Raw genomic sequence first — 18,501 nt, 5'->3', positions numbered from 1 at the left:
ATCTCTAGCTGCATTCCCTAGCAACCTATTTTGGAGTGAGGACTACGATACAGAATTTACTTTCACATTTCTTCCCAAAAGAAAGAACTGGCAAGACCTAGATCACTCATATATGTAAGCACTGAAATGAGCAACAGAAAATAGTATTGAGAAAGCTGAAATTGTTTTTTCCATAACTGAAATTTAAGACATAATAAAACTACCCTTTGTACCAGCAATTCCACTCTTAGGAATTTCCTCAAGATAACTTTATGCCCACAAAAAATGTGTACAATAATGTTTAAGAGGCCTTATTTAATAGCCAAAAACCAGAAACAGCTCAGAATTCTTTCAAAAGAAAAATGAGTAAGTGATAAGCTTATATATACGAAAAGATCCTCAGCAATTAAAAGAAACTACTAATAAATGTAACCTAGGTGAATCTCAAAAGCATTATGGTGAGTGAAGAAAGCCTCATACATAACACAAATTTTGATTTCCTTTCACATGAAGTTCTAGAAAAGGCAAAACTAATCTAGGGTAGGAAGGAATCAGAAGAGTAACTGCATCTAGGGGATGGGGACCGTCATTGGCTGGGAATGTGCATGAAGGAACTTCCAAGACTGATGATGTCTTGATTGAGGACTTGGGTCACACAGGTGTACAAATCTGTCAAAATTCATCAAATGATACACATTAAGATCTGTGCCTTCCATGGGGCGCCTGGGTGGCTCAGTCGGTTAAGCGTCCGACTTCGGCTCAGGTCATGATCTCGCGGTCCGTGAGTTCAAGCCCCGCGTCAGGCTCTGTGCTGATAGCTCAGAGCCTGGAGCCTGCTTCAGATTCTGTGTCTCCCTCTCTCTCTGACCCTCCCTCATTCATGCTCTGTCTCTCTCTGTCTCAAAAATAAATAAACATTAAAAAAATTAAAAAAAAAAAAAAAAGATCTGTGCCTTCCAATGCATGTACATTTTACCTTAAAAAACTGTACTGATCTCTAGTTTAAGATCTGCATGGTTAAATGTTTATGAAGTGAACTGATGTCTGCTGAAACACATAAAAAAATCAGATGGAGAGAGGAATGTATATAGGGAGAATTACATGATGAAGTAAATAGAGTGATGGGGTCTATGGATGTTCACTGTACAATTCTTCTGTATATTTGAACATTTTCGCAATAACATGTCGGAAAACTAGTAACAGAAAAAAATCTACTACAGATGTTCATTCCTTAGTATGTACAATCTCTGTCCAAGATGGCATGGTTAGTTAAAGGTAACAAAAAACTTGATCTCATTTTTTTTTTTTTTTAAAGTAGGCTTCACACCCAGTGTGGAGCCCAGCACAGGGCTTGAACTCACAACCCTAAGAACAAGACCTGAGCTGAGATCAAGCTGGATACTTAACCAACTGAGCCACTCAGGAACCCCTTGATCTCATTTCTAATCCTTTAACCTATTACCATTAATAATTCTTTCAATCATGTATAATATTTATTCTTTACTACAGCTCAGTAGATATTTATTTTCCAAGATCTGTCTCATATTCTCACCCCTAATACATCTGAAGTATGGCTACATACATGAGTTTACATTTAATCCAGCATTCCTTACAAATTTCTGCAATATGCTCTTATGATTCCTGAGCATGTATGTTATTTCACAATTCCAACCCTTTGTATATACTATTCCTCAGCCAAGCAGCCTTCCTTTTATCCCTGCTTGCTAGGAAACTTTTCCTTCTGACCTTTCAAAACCTTGTTTAAAGGTAAGCCTCCCCAGGGGTGCCAGGATGGCTTAGTCAGTTAAGCTTCCCACTTTGGCTCAAATGATCTCATGGTTCATGAATTCGAGCCCCGCGTGGGGCTCTGTGCTGACAGCTCAGAGCCCGGAGCCTACTTCAGATTCTGTGTCTCCCACTCCCTCTGCTACCCCTCCCCTATTCGTGCTTTGTTTCTCTTCCCCTCTTTCTCTCTCTCAAAAATAAGTAAACATTAAAAAAAATTTTTTTAAAGGTAAGCCTCCCCAGAGTCTCCAAGTCAACATTCATAATACACTATTCTTTGTGTTATATAAACTATATAACACTGTTCTGTTATATAAATTTATAAATCATTAATAGCTATGAATCAAACCGATGATATGCCAAGAATTACTAGTAAATTATCCAAATAACCCTTACATTTTACTTCCACTTTAAAAATTAAAATAGTAAAGCTCAGACAGGTAAAATAACTTCCCAATATAAATGCCCTACAATTCCAAGTTTGCCCAAACAAGAGCTTTTATTTGAACTGTTTTCTCATATTGACCTTTTTCTTAAGTTTCATTGAGATATATGTAATTCACATATTACACAATTTAAGTGTAAAGTTAAATGGTTTTTAGTATGTTCACAGAGTTGTGCAACCATTACCACAATCATTTTAATATTTAAGCACAATTCTATAGTATAATCATCTACAAGCAATGGTAGTAAGGATTTCCAAGATATAAAAAAATTATGCATGTATTACTACAAAAATAAAATATCTATGTGCTCACAAATGGAAAAAGTTTTCCTTTCTTTAGCCCACTTAGTACATAAGTGGGAAATAAACTGAATCCATTTCCAAAATTTTTGATTCAAACCATTTCTGAGGAAGCAAAATAATTATGCTTCAGCTTTGGGCCACATAAAACCAAAGAAAATTCCAAGTCATAATGATTGAAAGGACAAAAAGCAGTCAGCAGATTTCAGGATATTTTCCTTTCCTTTACTATTTTCATTATCACAAAGTTTCCATCCACATTGAAGGACTAAAAAAATCTCCAGTAGAGGTGATCTTTAAGCCCTCATATTTATCATGTATGTAAGTACAAATTTAAACTAATAAAGCATGTCCAACAGCTTAAAAATTGCAGAAATTTATATTTACCACTACTTAAGAATGATCACTAAAGGACTAAGATTTCACGTTTTTCTAAAATGCTTTGGAAAACACAAAGAAAATGCAACATGCATCTGGCACAAGTTTGAGATTCTAGGGATATGTCTGGCATCGTTCTCAGGGTGCAGTTTACTATTAAAGAGACTGATAGAAATCCTTGTTAATATTTAAGGAAATAACTCTAGATTTTTAGTAACTGCTATCAACTTTGACAAAAAACACTTGAAACTTTTTGGCATAAAGAATTTGTAAGACAGATATGTCTTTTAGTTTTATAAGCTATTTTTCAAAACTGTCAATTAAAATCCAAATATTAAAGTATAAGACTTTACATGTTATAATTTTCTTTACAAACTCACTAACTTTAATGAATAATTAGTATCTGTGAGGCACTGCACTAAGAATACAGAAGAATTATTTATATTTATAACAATCCATGAATTTAAGTACTACATATTATCATCCCCATTTTACAGATGAGAAAGAAGTAATTTTCCTTAAAGTTAAACACACAGAAAGTGTGAACACTGTTGACTTTTTTTTTATATGAACAAGGGAGACCTCTGTGAAAGTTTCTTTTTATTTAGCCACAACAAAGAGCAACAATGCCTTCCAGATCACTAAGGTTCAGAAGTTCCATTTCAGAAAAGTAACCAGTTTCAAATATCATAAACTTTCACATAAATGCTATTTTATTTAGCATGCAAATAGTTCACTAAAGGAGAAAAGAGCATTTTAAGCCTAGCACTTTACTCCCTTAGGATCTAATTGAAAAGCCAGACAAGCCCTTGAACTTTATCAAGATAAATCCCTGGCATCCACTAATCACCAGAGAGGATCTTCAAATTAGATAAGAGCAAGAATTTTGGCATGGGAATGAACACAAACACCTTGCCATCCACAAAGGCCCACAACCTGGCAGCCTTTCAGCAAGGTTCCACTCATGTAGCTGTTACTCTAAACTTTCCAGCTATTGCTTGGAAGTTGATAATTCTTAAGATATGAGGAGAGTTGTGATTTCTGACACAGCATTCCAGAGATAAATACATGATCAGAGGGATGCTTTGAAATTCCCAAAGATTCCACTGGTCTACAGCTGCACGAAAATAGTTTTTCAAAAGGTGTCTCTTGCTGAGAAAAAGAAGGGGAAAAAACAGAGCACTGTGCTTGCCATCAGACAATATGTTAAGTGCATACTAGACATGTAAGTTCCAAATAACATCCTGAAAAACGCTATCACAAAAATTCCCCCTCTGGATTCTATTTCAGTAAACCCCTTACTACGTATTACTGAGGCATGGTTTCCTAAATAAATTTATAACTCACTCAGTGAAGGCATCACTAAAGCATAGATTTAATTCCTATACAACTTTAAAATAAATAAATGCCAACAATTTTCAAATTTGGGACATTTAAGGAAATTTTGCCTATATTAGTAAGATATATTAAATTGAAAAATCTACTTTCCCTTGAGGCACCTAGGTGACTCAGTCGGTTGAGTGTCCGACTTCAGGTCATGATCTCATGGTTCATGAGTTTGAGTCCCACATCAGGCTTACTACTGTCAGAGCAGAGCCACTTCAGATCCTTTGTCCCCCTCTCTACCCCTCCCCCACTTGCATGCGTGTGCACCCTCTCTCTCGCTCTGTCTCTCAAAAATAAATTATTTTTAAAAATCTACCCGCAAGTATTTGACTACTCAATCTAAGATTAATACAAATTTAAACAAATTATAAAAATTGAGAATATTTTAAAAACTAGTTATGTATACCTCTTCCCACCCTCAAAATATAGCCATTGCTATAAACAGTGTTAAATATACTCTTTGAGGGGCGCCTGGGTGGCTCAGTTGAGCATGTCTGACTCCTGATTTGGGCTCAGGTCATGATCCCAGGGTCATGGGATCAAGCCCTGCATCCAGCTCTGTGCTGCTTCAGATTCTCTCTTTCTCTCTGTTCCCTGCCCCAGTAGCACACACACTCTCTTGCTTGCTCACTCCCTAAAAAACAAAATTTTTAAATAAAGGAAAGAAAATATACAATAAAATATTCAAAGGGGATGGATTACTGTGTCAACTTCCTTTCAAATTACTCCGGAAAAACAAAAGTTCTTTTAACTGGCAACTTCTCTATAAGTTAGAGCTTATATCAAGATAAAATACTGATCTTTGAAAAAGACCATATTTAATAACTCAATACATACATGTCTTATAGGTAGAATTTCAGAAAGTTTAATAATATATACAAAAAAATTTCAGGCATATAGCAAAAGGTTCACTAGGCAGCAGAACCTAAAGTCAGGAATGTACAGTCTGCTTTCTAAAGCTGTCAAGCTCTAAACACCTTGCTGAATTCCTGAGTCTGTTGAAATCCACAGATTCAGACTTCTTTTCACAAAGGCTGGCACAGTACTGCCAGCAAAAGAGTGAAAGGTAGCCATGTGTAGGTAAAGGCGAATTCTAACTTATAATAAACAAAATGATTGTCCATATAATTTGCCAATGTAACATTAAGATTAAATATTATTTTTAAATCATCTTATTGGTATGATGAAAAACAAAAATGTGAATACCTTGTTGACTACTTACAAGCCTTTTATACAACAAAAACATCCTTGTAATTTTTATAAACTAGATCAAAACACCACTTTCTAATGTTGAAGCTACAAAATTTAGCAGAGTTAAATTAAGTTCCTGTTTACCCTTTGAATTTTATACATATAAGCAGACCAAAACAAAAGACTATTTACAGTACCTATCAAAAGATCTGAACTGCACAGGTTGTTCAACAGAAAGATCACCAAGAGCTCCAAGACAGGCTGGTGGCAGAAGGGTAGGATCCACTGTGACTCCATCTGCTGGTATATTAACCAAGCTTCGAAGAATGTCCTTCACATTGACATTTTTTGAAACTGAAACCGATGGTGCAGCCTTGTTATCCGACTCATTTCCTCCATCATTTCTGGCTTCCTGAGTTTTATTGACTTCTAAAGAAAGAGTGCACAGCGCCTCGCTGATTGCATCTGGGCCTGCACTGACACTTGGAGGTGCTATCGGAGGAGCTACATGCACACTGCTTCCTAAGCCAGTAGCTGTTTCTTCCCCAATGCCTGAGTCCCTCCTCCGAGCAGATGACGTGCTTTCAGATTGTTCCACCAATGCTGGGGTTGGCGGACTGAATGCTGATGGTGCGTTTTCTACATCTTACCAAGAAACAAAAGGAAAAGTATAAACAAAAAAAAAATTTAGAAGCAATTTTTAAAAGGTACATCCAGCCCTAACAGCTATCTACTATTTTATTTATTTTTTAAAGTTTTTATTTTAATTTCAGTTAGTTTCACATATAGTTATATTAGTTGCAGGTGTACAATATAGTGATTCAACACTTCCATCCATCACCCTGTGCTCATCATAACACCTATTTAACCCACCCCACCATCTAGTATTTTAAATTAGGAAATATATGGCATGTTCTAATAAAAGGCAAAAATAAATTACATAATCTATGTAATAATAGATGCATGTAATATACTGAGTATAACAACAAAATAGATGTTTCAATAAAACAATGAGAATAATAAAAGTAATAAATGATAATAAACTGAGAAAAAACTGCCAAACTGACCATGACATACCAATGGATAGCAACACAAGGCTGAAAGCCATTGGCCTAGAAGAAAAAATCCAAAATCCTTGATAAAGTATAAGACTCTTTAATAATATGAGTCTGATAGAATTTAAATTTAATAAAGGCAGGGAATTTGTCTTCTTTAACACTTCATGTCCAGTACCTATAACCATGCCTGGGCCCATAACAATGCCTGGCCCGTAGTAGGTCATCAACTATTTATCAGATGACTATTAATTTACAACTTTATCTTCTGCTACTCATGCCATCACACTTTATAACATCAAATTACGTGCAATCTGCTAAACATGGGACAACATTTGGGGCTTCTGTGCCTTTATACATTGCCATTTCTCTGGACAATAATTCCAAGATTTCTACCTCAAACACAGTTTCTACTTGCTAAAAAAAAAAAAAAAAAAAACACACATCATCCTTCCTGTATGCAAGAATAATTCAATAATCTTTAAAATCTAGTTCAACAAGGAGCATCACCTACTCTGTTTGACTCATTCCCTCTAATCAGGCATTCACTGCATACCAACAAAAATGCTCCATCTTCCTAAATCCGACGGTTACCAAAAACCTCCATCTTGATAACTCCAATGGTCAGTCCTCAGCACTTGACACAGCACCAACAAAGGATTATTCCCTCTAACTTGCCAATACTTTTTTCACTTTGCTAATAGGACATCATGCTCTTCTCATTCTTTATCTATTACCTCCCTGGTTGTTCCTTCTTAATTCCCTTCACTTATTTTTCTCCTTGATTTCTTAAGTTGGAGGGACTTAATACTTATCTTCCCTAACAATATTTACTCCCTTGAGTGATCTCATTCACTCTTAAAGTTTTACAACATTACTATATCAACAAAACAATACATACTTATTTATAAGTGCCTACTTTACACCTTGTATGTCTAAAAGATATCTCAAACTCAACATGGTGAAAACTGAATTTATTTTTCCCTGAATATTTTTAACTTTCAGTCTATCCAACTACACCTTATAATCATTCTTGATGACATTGCATCTTTCACATATTCACACCTAGTATTTTCAATCCTACTCTCTCTCTTTTGGGATGAGCACTGGGTGTTGTATGGAAACGAATTTGACAATAAATTGCATATATTTAAATAAATAAATAAACAAACAAACAAATAAATAAATCCTGCTCTACCATCAAAATACATCCAGAATCTGACAAATGCTCACTACTCTACAACTACCATTTTAGTCCTCCCAAAATCTACTCTTTCCTGGATTATTGCAATATCCTCCCAACTGGTTGTATTAAACTGTTATATTAATAATTCTGTTGCTCCATGCATTCTGGTATTCACTCCCTTGAATGCGGGCTGGGCCTCACTTACTTTAACCAACAGAATGAGGCAGAATTAGCACTGGGCCAGTTCTGTGCTCAAGCTTTACAAAGATCTGGCAGTTTGGGCATTTCTCGGAATCCCTGAACACCTCTGTAAGCAAGCTGGCTACCTTGCTAGAGGGAACATGTATAGAGACTATACAAAGATAGAGGCCCTCCGAACTAATGGAGGAAAACCAAAGAATTTACTAAGAACAATTATCAAGGACCCAGACATATAATCCCAGCTGAGCCATTTCGAGTCAGTCAGCCTCAGCTCTTGGAGCCATCCTTGCTAGGCACTAGATGTATGAGTAGAAAAGCCATCTCAGACTTCACAACCCCAGCAAACATCATCTGGAGCAGGGATGAATGATACTCACTGTGCCCTATATGAATTAAATTCACAGAATCACGATAACAAAACTAAAACAGTTATGGCTTTAGCCACTGAACTTTGAGGTAATATGTTATACAGAAGTACACAACTAAAACACTGTTTTTCATCCTTGCCCTCTAGAATGTATTCTCCCTACAGAATCCCAAGTGTTACTTTGAAAAACTTAAGTCAATTGTCAACTGCTATCTCAAAACACTCAAATAATTCTCCATTTTCCTTAGAGTAAAAACCCACACTCCATATCTCCTCATCATTCCTGAAATTTTTCTCTGTTCAATTTTATCATTTCTTAGAACTTACCACCTTCTAAAATACTATACAATTTATTTAGTACATCTACTTCTTCTTTTCGATCTCCTCTCAGAAGAATATATAAGCTCCAAGAAGGCTGATGTTCTTTTCCTCTTTTGTTCATGAATATACCCAAATACCTAGTCGGTACTGAATTATTATTAAATAACTAAATCACCTCCACTAAATGGTAGCTACTTCTATGACTGCAAAAGGTGCTTCTCTAACTATACATCTATAACTTGCAGCTACTCTACACCTCTAGTTTTTACTGTTATTTATTAGCAAATCTGCCTCTTATAGAGAAATATGAATTATTTCTTCTTCACAATAAATGCCAAGGCAAACAAAAATGTTTAACATGGTATTTGTAAAAGATAACATTTTCTCACTTATGTTTTAATTAAATGGCTCATTTAAAAAAAAAAAAAACAAAAATCATCTCCCAACTGCAATTAACTACACGGTACTTAAAATAAATTGAAATATATAGTTATTAATTTAAAAATATATACTCTCACTTTATAAATAAATGGATTTAAATTCCAGAATATTTTAACTATTAGGTAATGTTTTACTTGAACTTTGGATCCCAGAGAATAAAATATGGAAGCTTACCAGGAAGTGATAAATTCCCACTTTCACTACCAGCTTCTTTAAACGACTGGTTACGCCTTTCATTTTGGGGTTCCAAAATGTCTCTGTACTTTGAGACCATAAGAACAGAAATGAAGTATACAACTGCCAAGGCTAAAAACTGAGCTTGTTTGCTATCCTCCTAGGGAAAAATAAAAGTAGTTGATTATGCCACTATTAAGTAACATGTTTCGATCTTATCTTACATGACAATATTTACATATAAAATACATCCAAAAATCTTTTGACATACACTGAAAATAATAATAAATTCACCTCAACAAAGATTAGGCAAAGAGTCTTGGAAAAATGCCTGTAAATGAGAGTTTTTAATACTTGTGAAACATGGAAACAGAGAATTTGGTTTGTTTTTAAAATGAGGTAACTCAGTCGGAAGACATATGGCATAATATACCTTGTAAGATTAATCAAAAAGCAATTATCATTACATATGTATAACTATTTTTACTTCTACTCATAAGAATTAAAATATACAGAGGTGCCTGGGTGGCTTAGTCTGACTCTTGATTTGGGCTCAGGTAATGATCTCAGGGACAAGGGATTAAGCCCCACATCAGGCTCCACACTGAGCATGGAGCCTCCTTAAGATTCTCTCTCTCCCTATGCCCCTTTCCCTGACTTGTGCTTTCTTTCTCTCTCTCTCTCTCCTTCTCTCTAAACTTAGAAAAACAAAAAGAATATGCAAAAAAAAAAATCACAATTAACAATTTTCCTAAAAGACAAACATCCAAGAGAAAAAAAGCAAGGTAATCAGATACAGAACAAGATGCCAAAGGAATTCTCAAGAGCATTTTAAATAGTACAGACAACCAAGTGTCTAATATTGAAAATATAGTGTCTGCCAGAAAGAAAAGGACAAACTACGTTGACCTCTAGAAGAGGTCAGGGCTTCATCATAGCTCTACAGATCACCTACATGTCAGTATACTGATGACCTCTTCATCTAGTCCAATACTCCATCTTCAAAGGGACTCTGCACACATTTCTGAATATTTTTCACAATAGGTTTGTACTTAAAGGAAAAACTTAAACTTGTCCATCAAATTCTGAAAACCAGAGGTACCGTGAGTAGCAGAAAACTTATAATAAGGAAAACAAAGAACACTGTTGCCTAGCAGATAAATAAATGGCAACTAATGGTGCAAATGAAACAAAGTCAATTAGCTAGTGTCAAATGTTTTTTGACACAATTTCTGGGAAAGAACGAGATATCACGTTCAACCTGAGCATTTCCATTTAATACAAATATTAATCTGTAAAGAATCTATGATACTCTTTAGGCTCATATATAAGACCTTATTAGCCTTGATGGAAAAGATAAATGTACATTTTCCTGTTTTATTAACCATTCCTTTTCTCCAAACACTCCTGTGTTCTACTGCCCCACAATACTGGCACTATTATAATAATTGTTGCTAATGATATTGGCACTAAAAATGTAGGCAAGCAACTTACTTGATTCTAACTTCTTAATCTATACAAATTATTTATATGACTATCTAAATACTTATTTAGTGCATTAATATGTTCAATATTTAGTTATTACAGTATGAAGTTTATAGAATAAGCCTAATTTCTGTCCAAAGAAGAAACATCCCATAGATATTTATGTTTCAGCCTTTTATCCCCAGATAAATTTGTTTTCAACTGTAGGTATCACTTACTGAATACTTATAATGGACCGGGCACTGTACTATGTAGTTCAAACACATTCATTAACCCCTTTTAACAAGATGAGGCCTAGAAGAATAATTGACCTAAAGGCATATAGTAACTGAAAAAGCAAATGTGAACTCAGATTAGAGCGATTACAAAGTTTAGCACTTAACCTCAGGGTAGTAACTTCTTTATATTGCCAATCTAAGGTCATTTCCTTTTTCATCAAAATTGGATTATGCTAAAAGAGACTCTGGGATATAGTTTGGGAAACACAGTCTTTTTTCTAAAACTCCTATGATTATAAAACTTTTTTAATTACAAAAAAAAATTTTAGTTATTACTTTTAAAAATTACATGTTAAACATAAGAGATACTCTAATTCTCTGTCCAAATATCCTGACATAAAAACTTGTTACAAAGTTCCAAAGAGCCAAATCATAAAGAGCCAAGATGAGGAATTTTCATTTCAAGTACTATGGGAAGCCATTAAAGAATATTTAAAGCAAAAGAATTATATTACTTATTACAGATTTTTAAAAATCACTGTAGGAAAAACAAAGCTGTGGGGCAATGGACTCAACCAAAGAAAAGGAAAGTAGCAACAATATTTGGTCCCAAAATAAACCACAGTCAGTGGGTTTGGGGGGGAAAAAAAAAACAGTTGATGGTTTCTTAACGAAAGGAATAATAAGAGCTATCAAAAAGCAAATATATGGAGATCTAAGGAGGCAACACACCTAATGGTTAAGATCAAAATTCCAAGAACCACATTCCCTAGGTCCTTAACCCACTTCTATCTCTTATTATTTGTGTGATCTTAACCATAATATTTAACCTAACACTTCCATCTTTCTCATATGATTACTACATGAATTAAATGATACAGAGCATCCATTTCCATGCTTAAAACACAGTAAACATTCAGTAACTGCTAACTATAGATAATAACTATTAACTACAACTACTATTATTAACAAATTGTATATGTGTACAAAACTTAGTTAAGAACTCAAAAGAGCACTAAGACCCTACAAAAAGAGGAGGGAAAATTAAAACTGATGGGCACTGAGGAGGGTACCTGTTGGGATGAGCACTGGGTGTTGTATGGAAACCAATTTGACAATAAATTTCGTATTAAAAAAAAGAAGTTATAAAATTTATAAAAAGACTTGCATGTAAAATAGAACATCTAGTACTAAATGCAGTAAGTGTTTAATAATTATTAAGTAATGATAATACTACAAATACTGGTGAGGATAACAAATATATATATATATACATATACACACACACACATACATATATATATATAATATATAATTTTTAGACAGAGAAAGAGCATGAGCAGGGGAGGGGCACAGAGAGAGAGAGAGAGAGAGAGAGAGAGAAGAGAAGAGAGAGAATCTTAAGCAGGCTCCACACCCAGCATGGAGTCCTACACAACCCTGGGATTAGGACCTGAGCAAGTCAAAAATCAAGAGTCAGACACTTAACCAACTGTACACCTAGGCACCCCCAAATAATTTTTATTTTCATCTTTATACTTCCTTTATTCTTTAGACTTTCTTATATGACTTTACAATTTATACATGAAAACTGCGCCACAGGGGCGCCTGGGTGGCGCAGTCGGTTAAGCGTCCGACTTCAGCCAGGTCACGATCTCGCGGTCCGTGAGTTCGAGCCCCGCGTCAGGCTCTGGGCTGATGGCTCGGAGCCTGGAGCCTGTTTCCGATTCTGTGTCTCCCTCTCTCTCTGCCCCTCCCCCGTTCATGCTTTGTCTCTCTCTGTCCCAAAAATAAATAAAAAACGTCGAAAAAAAAATTAAAAAAAAAAAAAACTGCGCCACATGTCAAAATCAACTAAAACAAACATTTTTTAAAAATTAAAACTGTCACATTTCATTATTGTAATTCTACTTGTTTGAGGGAAAAACATCCAATATTCAGTACAAATAATATGCCATTCAGAATTTGAACATTTCATTACTTTCAGAGCGTAGATTCTGGAGTTTAAGTCTGCTGGGTTGGAATCCTATCATTTACTAGCTCCATTAACTTGAACAAGTTACTCAAGCTCTCTGCCTCAGATTCCTCATTTATAAAATGAGAATTACAAAAGTACACAACTCAAGAAGTCGTTGGACTTAGTGCATGTGAAGCACTTACAGTGCTTAATATGTAATAATGTTTTATTCTTTTCAGTATCATTACTCTGATATATTAATTCCACTTAAATAGTACTGTCCAATATTCTAAGATTCTAAAATTATTGTCATAAGAATTGGTTCTAGTCCTTCTTATCTCTATTCAACTGTTTTATATCACAGAAAGTTTTTCCTTTCAATACTTTGGGCCTAGGTAGAAATATGCATCAGCTAAGAGTATGTGAAAGAAATATTGTAACTTACTATGTCTCTGAAGACAACTGCCCTAAGCCGATTAATATCCATGTCTTGTAGGAGCTTGTCAAAATCTCTTACTGGAGATATACCACCAGTTATAATGTCCACTGGACTCTATTTAAGACAAAAAATATATATGTATTACACAGACATTTTAAAATATTAGCACAGTATTCCAAGAACCAGGAAAAAAAAGGCTGTAACATTGTTTCTCCTAGCTTATTTTTCCTACTTCCTTCTGTCTTCTTTTTAGGGGTACTGGGATAGAGGTGGGGGTCACAGAAGGGAGCCATAAAGGAAAAATCAAACTGCATGCTAACTCACCAAGTTCATGAAATACAAATTGACATATTCAAAGGAAATTGACATATTTGACATATCAAAGACACAAGAAAAGTAAACACTTGGAAAAGCAGACAAGATTAAGTATAAGCAAATCTTTGCTGTATATTTAAACACAAATATTTGAATGTTATATCCACAGACTAAAATAACTATTTTAGAACCTTTGTCAGATTTACTTAACTTTATGTTGAAATGAACAACTAAATCTAAGATCTTAATCATAAAGTAAGAGGTACTTTTTTATTAAATTAATTATTCTGTATGCTTACCTTTGCGGCAGATTTCCCCATGGGAATCAGGCTGTGTACTGTTTTCTGGCCCTTGGCTGTATCTCCTCTAGCTTTCAGCTGTGAATGCTGCTGACACTCTAAACAATTCCTAACTGCCACAGCACACACTGTAATTTAAGGAAAAGATTGGGCCAGAAAATTTTATTTAAGATTTTGGAATTGATAAAAATCACCTACATAATATGATTTACATAAGCTTTTATTTGAAACAGATTACTTTCAGCAAATTCCTACAATGTTCCTGGACTCTATCACCTAGTGTTTGTTTTGTGACTTTGTTAGCTACACTGTTAGGGCCCACTGCTAAGAGAGAATCATTTCAGGGAACTAAATCAACAGGCTAGTGTTTCTTAGAGCTTACCTAAGCTAAAGTGGAATGATCTTTTATTAAGGAAAAGATAGGGAAGAAAAGAACTGAAAAGTAGGAAAAAAGAGAAAGCAAATCACACTGCTATGAACTAGTCTATAATAACAACATATCACCTTCATCAAAGTAAAATAAACTTAAAACTTGCATGTATTTCTTATGGTCTATCACTATAGCAACATATTTATAGAGACTGATAAAAGGTAGAACATTTACAGAAAATATTTACAGAGTCTACTTTTAACTGGTTTTCATTAAAATGGTTTAAAAGGTGGGGGGCAGAAAAGAGACTGTGATTAATAAAGTCCAAAATAGCCTCTCCAGTATTATGCTAAGTGAAATAAGTCAGAATGAGGAAGACAAATACCATATGATTCCACTCATAAATAGAATCTAAAAAAAAAATTAATAAACAAATAAAAGCATAATCAGGCCTATGAATACAAAGAACAAACTAATGGTTATCAGAGGGTAGGGCAGTGGCAAATGGGCCAAATGAGTGAAGGGGAAAGACAGATGTAGGCCTCCAACTATGGAATGAGTAAGTCACAGGAATAAACAGCAGAGCATAAGGAATACAGTCAATAATATTGTAATAGCAACGTAACTGGACCTAGCCTAATGTATAAACCTGTCAAATCACTAAGTTGTACACCTGAAACTAATGTAATATTGTGTGTCAACTATACTCAAAATAATAATAATAATAAAAATAATTTGGGGGCGCCTGGGTGGCTCAGTCGGTTAGGCATCCAACTTTGGCTCAGGTCATGATCTTGCAGTTTGTGAGTTCGAGTTCCACATCAGGCTCTGTGCTGACAGCTCAGTCTGGAGCCTGGAGCCTGCTTCGGATTCTGTGTCTCCCTCTCTCTCTGCCCCTCTCCTGCTCATGCTCTTTCTCTGTTTCTCAAAAGTAAATAAACAGTAAAAAATAAATAAATAAAATAATAATAATAATAATAATTTCATCCAGTAGAAACCAACACATTTATAAGCCTAAGGATCTCCAAATCTTTGTTGAAGATTTGATGTTCCAGTATATTACTACCAGATATTAACCTTTTTTTGTTTTTGTTTTTGACTAACTGAACAGTTTCACCAATATCGTACTCTTAAAATGGTGACCTTCTCTGAGCATAAATCCTATAGTGTTCATGTTATATATAACTTATGATTATGAAATTTTAAAGAGCCTGCAATAACACTGTTTGCTAACCTGTGAGTTATGTAAATTCTAGAATTCGGTTGGAACATTTTCAACAACTTAAAATAAGTAGTAAATTAAATGAATCACCTGTTCAAAAAACTACCTCCCTAAATGTGTCCCCCATCAGTTACTCGGGTTATTTAGAAATTAATTTTGAAGTTTAAATGATGAATTAGGTAATGCAAACATGACTATGAAATGCTTATTATCATGTGAATCATCTCAGTTCTTAATCAGATCAGTAGCACTCAGGCTATATGAACTGAACAAGAGTAGGAGAGCAAATTAAGAACAAAATGGCAAACTTCTCTGGGGACTCTAACTACTACCAAACTATCCTATGGCAAGCATAGAACTGAAACAGGAAAGTATTCAGATAAGTGCAAGACAGCAACAAAAGTTGGGGAAAATGAAACAAGGAATATAGTGAGGGAGGGAGGGCAAGAGAGTATGGAAAATGCCTCTCAAATTTGAAATCAGGCCCAGAAAAATAACTTTTGCACTTTTTTGTTCCAGGTTGCATAAAATCAAGTTTGGGTATCGCAAAGTTAAAAACCTATCACACTCGGCAGTCTCAGTAGTAGAAGCTACTCTTAACTGTTGCCATCCTGCCTTCTCACCTCCAACCTCAGGAAAGAACAGGAATGAGGAGACCAGGGATCAAACACTTGGATTGTTTACCAAGCTTACCATACTCTATTAAAGACCTTGAACAAATAGTTTTCAGAATCTCACTTCCATATATAAAAATACATGATGCTGGGGTAGATCAAATTATGAAAATGAGTATTTCCCTAATTTCAGAATACTTGAGTGTAGTGACACATTGATAGCATAGCCTTGTATTTTTAATTCCAGAAGTATACTCTGTATAGGAAAGTGGGAACGTTTAAAAAAATGGCATATACAAAAGCAATGGAGTCAAAATAGTTTAATTATATTACTAATAGAAAGTTCAAGGAAGTATGTTACAACAGAAAAAGTAGGAAAACAAGTTAAACTATATTCAAATTCTAACTTCACCAACTACAGCTTTTGGATTTTTAATACATTTCCTAATGTCTCTGATCTCAAATATCCTCATGAATAAAAGAAAATAATTGCTGACTCATTGGAAATCTGCAATAACAAGTGTAGTCAATAAATGATAGTTTTTGTTTTCTTATACTTACCATTTGAATCTCTTAATTAGAATTTTAAAACAAATTTCTAAAAACTGTCACATCAAGTTCTTTAGAGCATCCCAAGTTGAAAAGTAGTTTGAATAGCATTTTGAGCAATCAAAACATAATCAGTGCACCAAAAAAGTCTAAATATATCTCAGCTTATATAACAGATACTCCTGCTAAAAATGGGGAAATATTTCATTAACAATGAGATTTTCCACCTTTAGTGTTACATTTCCACAGATGCCTTATTTCTGATCTCTCTTCATGTGGCAATGGTTCCTAGTGGTTTTGCTTCCATTTCTTCAACCACCTCTTCCTACCTGCTTCTCTCCATTTAATAAGCAAATCATTAACGAAACCTCAGTATTTACAACTAGATGCAGGAAACCTTCTGCCCAGAGAAAACTTATTTTGCTTCACCTAAGGAAGCCCTGATGACATTAAAAATTCCTTATGTATTTTAACTTTTACCTAAGCAAGAAATGCCTCCAGGAGAACAGAGATCTAGATTTCAGGAACTGTTCCAACAAATTACCATGGCTCATGTGGATAAAGGCTGTACTTGAATGATGCTAGTTTTAGAATCTTGCTACTCAAGTATGTTTGTAAGATAGCAGTTTCAACATCACCTGGGATGTTAGGCAATTATAGACCTCACCCCATACTAACTGCATTTTAACAAGATGCTATGGTGATTTCTTGTGTATGAATCATCTTAAAATCTGAGAAGCACCATTTTTGAGCAAAAAAAGATCGGAGGAGGAGGGGTAATGGTGACCACAATCAACTGAGATTTTTTAAAACATGTCATTCCTCTAGCCAATTTTATAACTACTACTATAAGCATAGTACTTAGATAGTCTTCACTCTTTGGAGATTAAAAAAAAGCATATGACAAATTGCCTAGTACTCATTTTCCCAACAACAGATAAAAGATAATTTCAATCTAATATGTCAAGATAACTGAAAATTTTTAAAGTAAATTCCTGATAGGTTTTAACAGCTCACCTAGTCGGAGACACTGTCGCAAAATTCCTCCAGAAGACATATTTTTTTCAGCTTCAATTTCAGTAAAGCCAAGAGAACTTGCAAATATAAGCACATCCACAAGGCTGATTAGCCTCTGCAAAAATGTCACAGAGGCTTCTATTGAAAGGCCTTGAGTAGGTTCTATATTCTCCAGCTCATGCTGTAAGGAACAGAATTTGAAATTTATATCTATATTTTGATAAAAATCTAATTTCCTTGGATACATTCCCCAAATTTCTAAGTTTTATAAAAAGCCAGCTTTCAGAAATCTAGTTCAACAGAATGTTTTCCTTTTTCATCTAAAAAGAAGGCAACAGAAAAGTACAGGTGAACCACCACCAATCATATTCTCTAGCTGACTCATGCCTAAGAAATCAACATAGTTTTTAGTTCTTTCATTCTTGGAACAGATTCTAAGGTCCTTTCATGTAACTGTAAAAGATACTGTTACTTTTGGCTTAATGCACTTATGATGCATAGTAACCACCACATTCAAGTGTTAACAAAGATGCATAACAGTAGCATTTTCACACCAATTTTATAGAGTAGTTAAATCCTTACTGTAGCCGATGTAGCAGCTGAAAGCAATGGCAGTATACCCCCACAAGCCATGACCATATTGTCCATCACTTGAGAGATGAGATGAATTGTGTTGTGTACAAAGATGACATTATCACTGCTATTCACGAAGTCCATAACTGTCTTTGTTGAATGGCTGTCCAAAGATAAATGATGTTTACTGATAAAGCTAAAGAAAGGAAATCACAGTTTGCCTACTTGAGGGGA

The 18,501-nt window shown here is 34.7% G+C and overlaps 1 protein-coding gene across 6 annotated transcripts in view; it reads right to left on the bottom strand.

Moving 5' to 3' along the window:
• Positions 1-18,501, bottom strand: part of LRBA (LPS responsive beige-like anchor protein) — a 780,253-nt gene that overhangs the window by 563,901 nt on the left and 197,851 nt on the right. For all 6 annotated transcript variants that reach the window (XM_058721178.1, XM_058721180.1, XM_058721181.1 and 3 more), the window contains exons 25-30: positions 18,277-18,430; positions 17,695-17,875; positions 13,923-14,050; positions 13,315-13,422; positions 9,210-9,369; positions 5,662-6,109 (exon numbers count right to left, since the gene is read on the bottom strand). In XM_058721178.1, coding sequence (XP_058577161.1) covers positions 5,662-6,109; positions 9,210-9,369; positions 13,315-13,422; positions 13,923-14,050; positions 17,695-17,875; positions 18,277-18,430 — 1,179 coding nt within the window. The remainder of the gene's footprint in view (positions 1-5,661; positions 6,110-9,209; positions 9,370-13,314; positions 13,423-13,922; positions 14,051-17,694; positions 17,876-18,276; positions 18,431-18,501) is intronic.

This window comes from Neofelis nebulosa, chromosome 3 (genome assembly GCF_028018385.1).
Source record: "Neofelis nebulosa isolate mNeoNeb1 chromosome 3, mNeoNeb1.pri, whole genome shotgun sequence".
Lineage (NCBI taxonomy): Eukaryota > Metazoa > Chordata > Mammalia > Carnivora > Felidae > Neofelis > Neofelis nebulosa.
The sequence above is the reverse complement of the archived record's forward strand: the minus strand, read 5'-3'. Positions and strand labels throughout refer to the sequence as shown.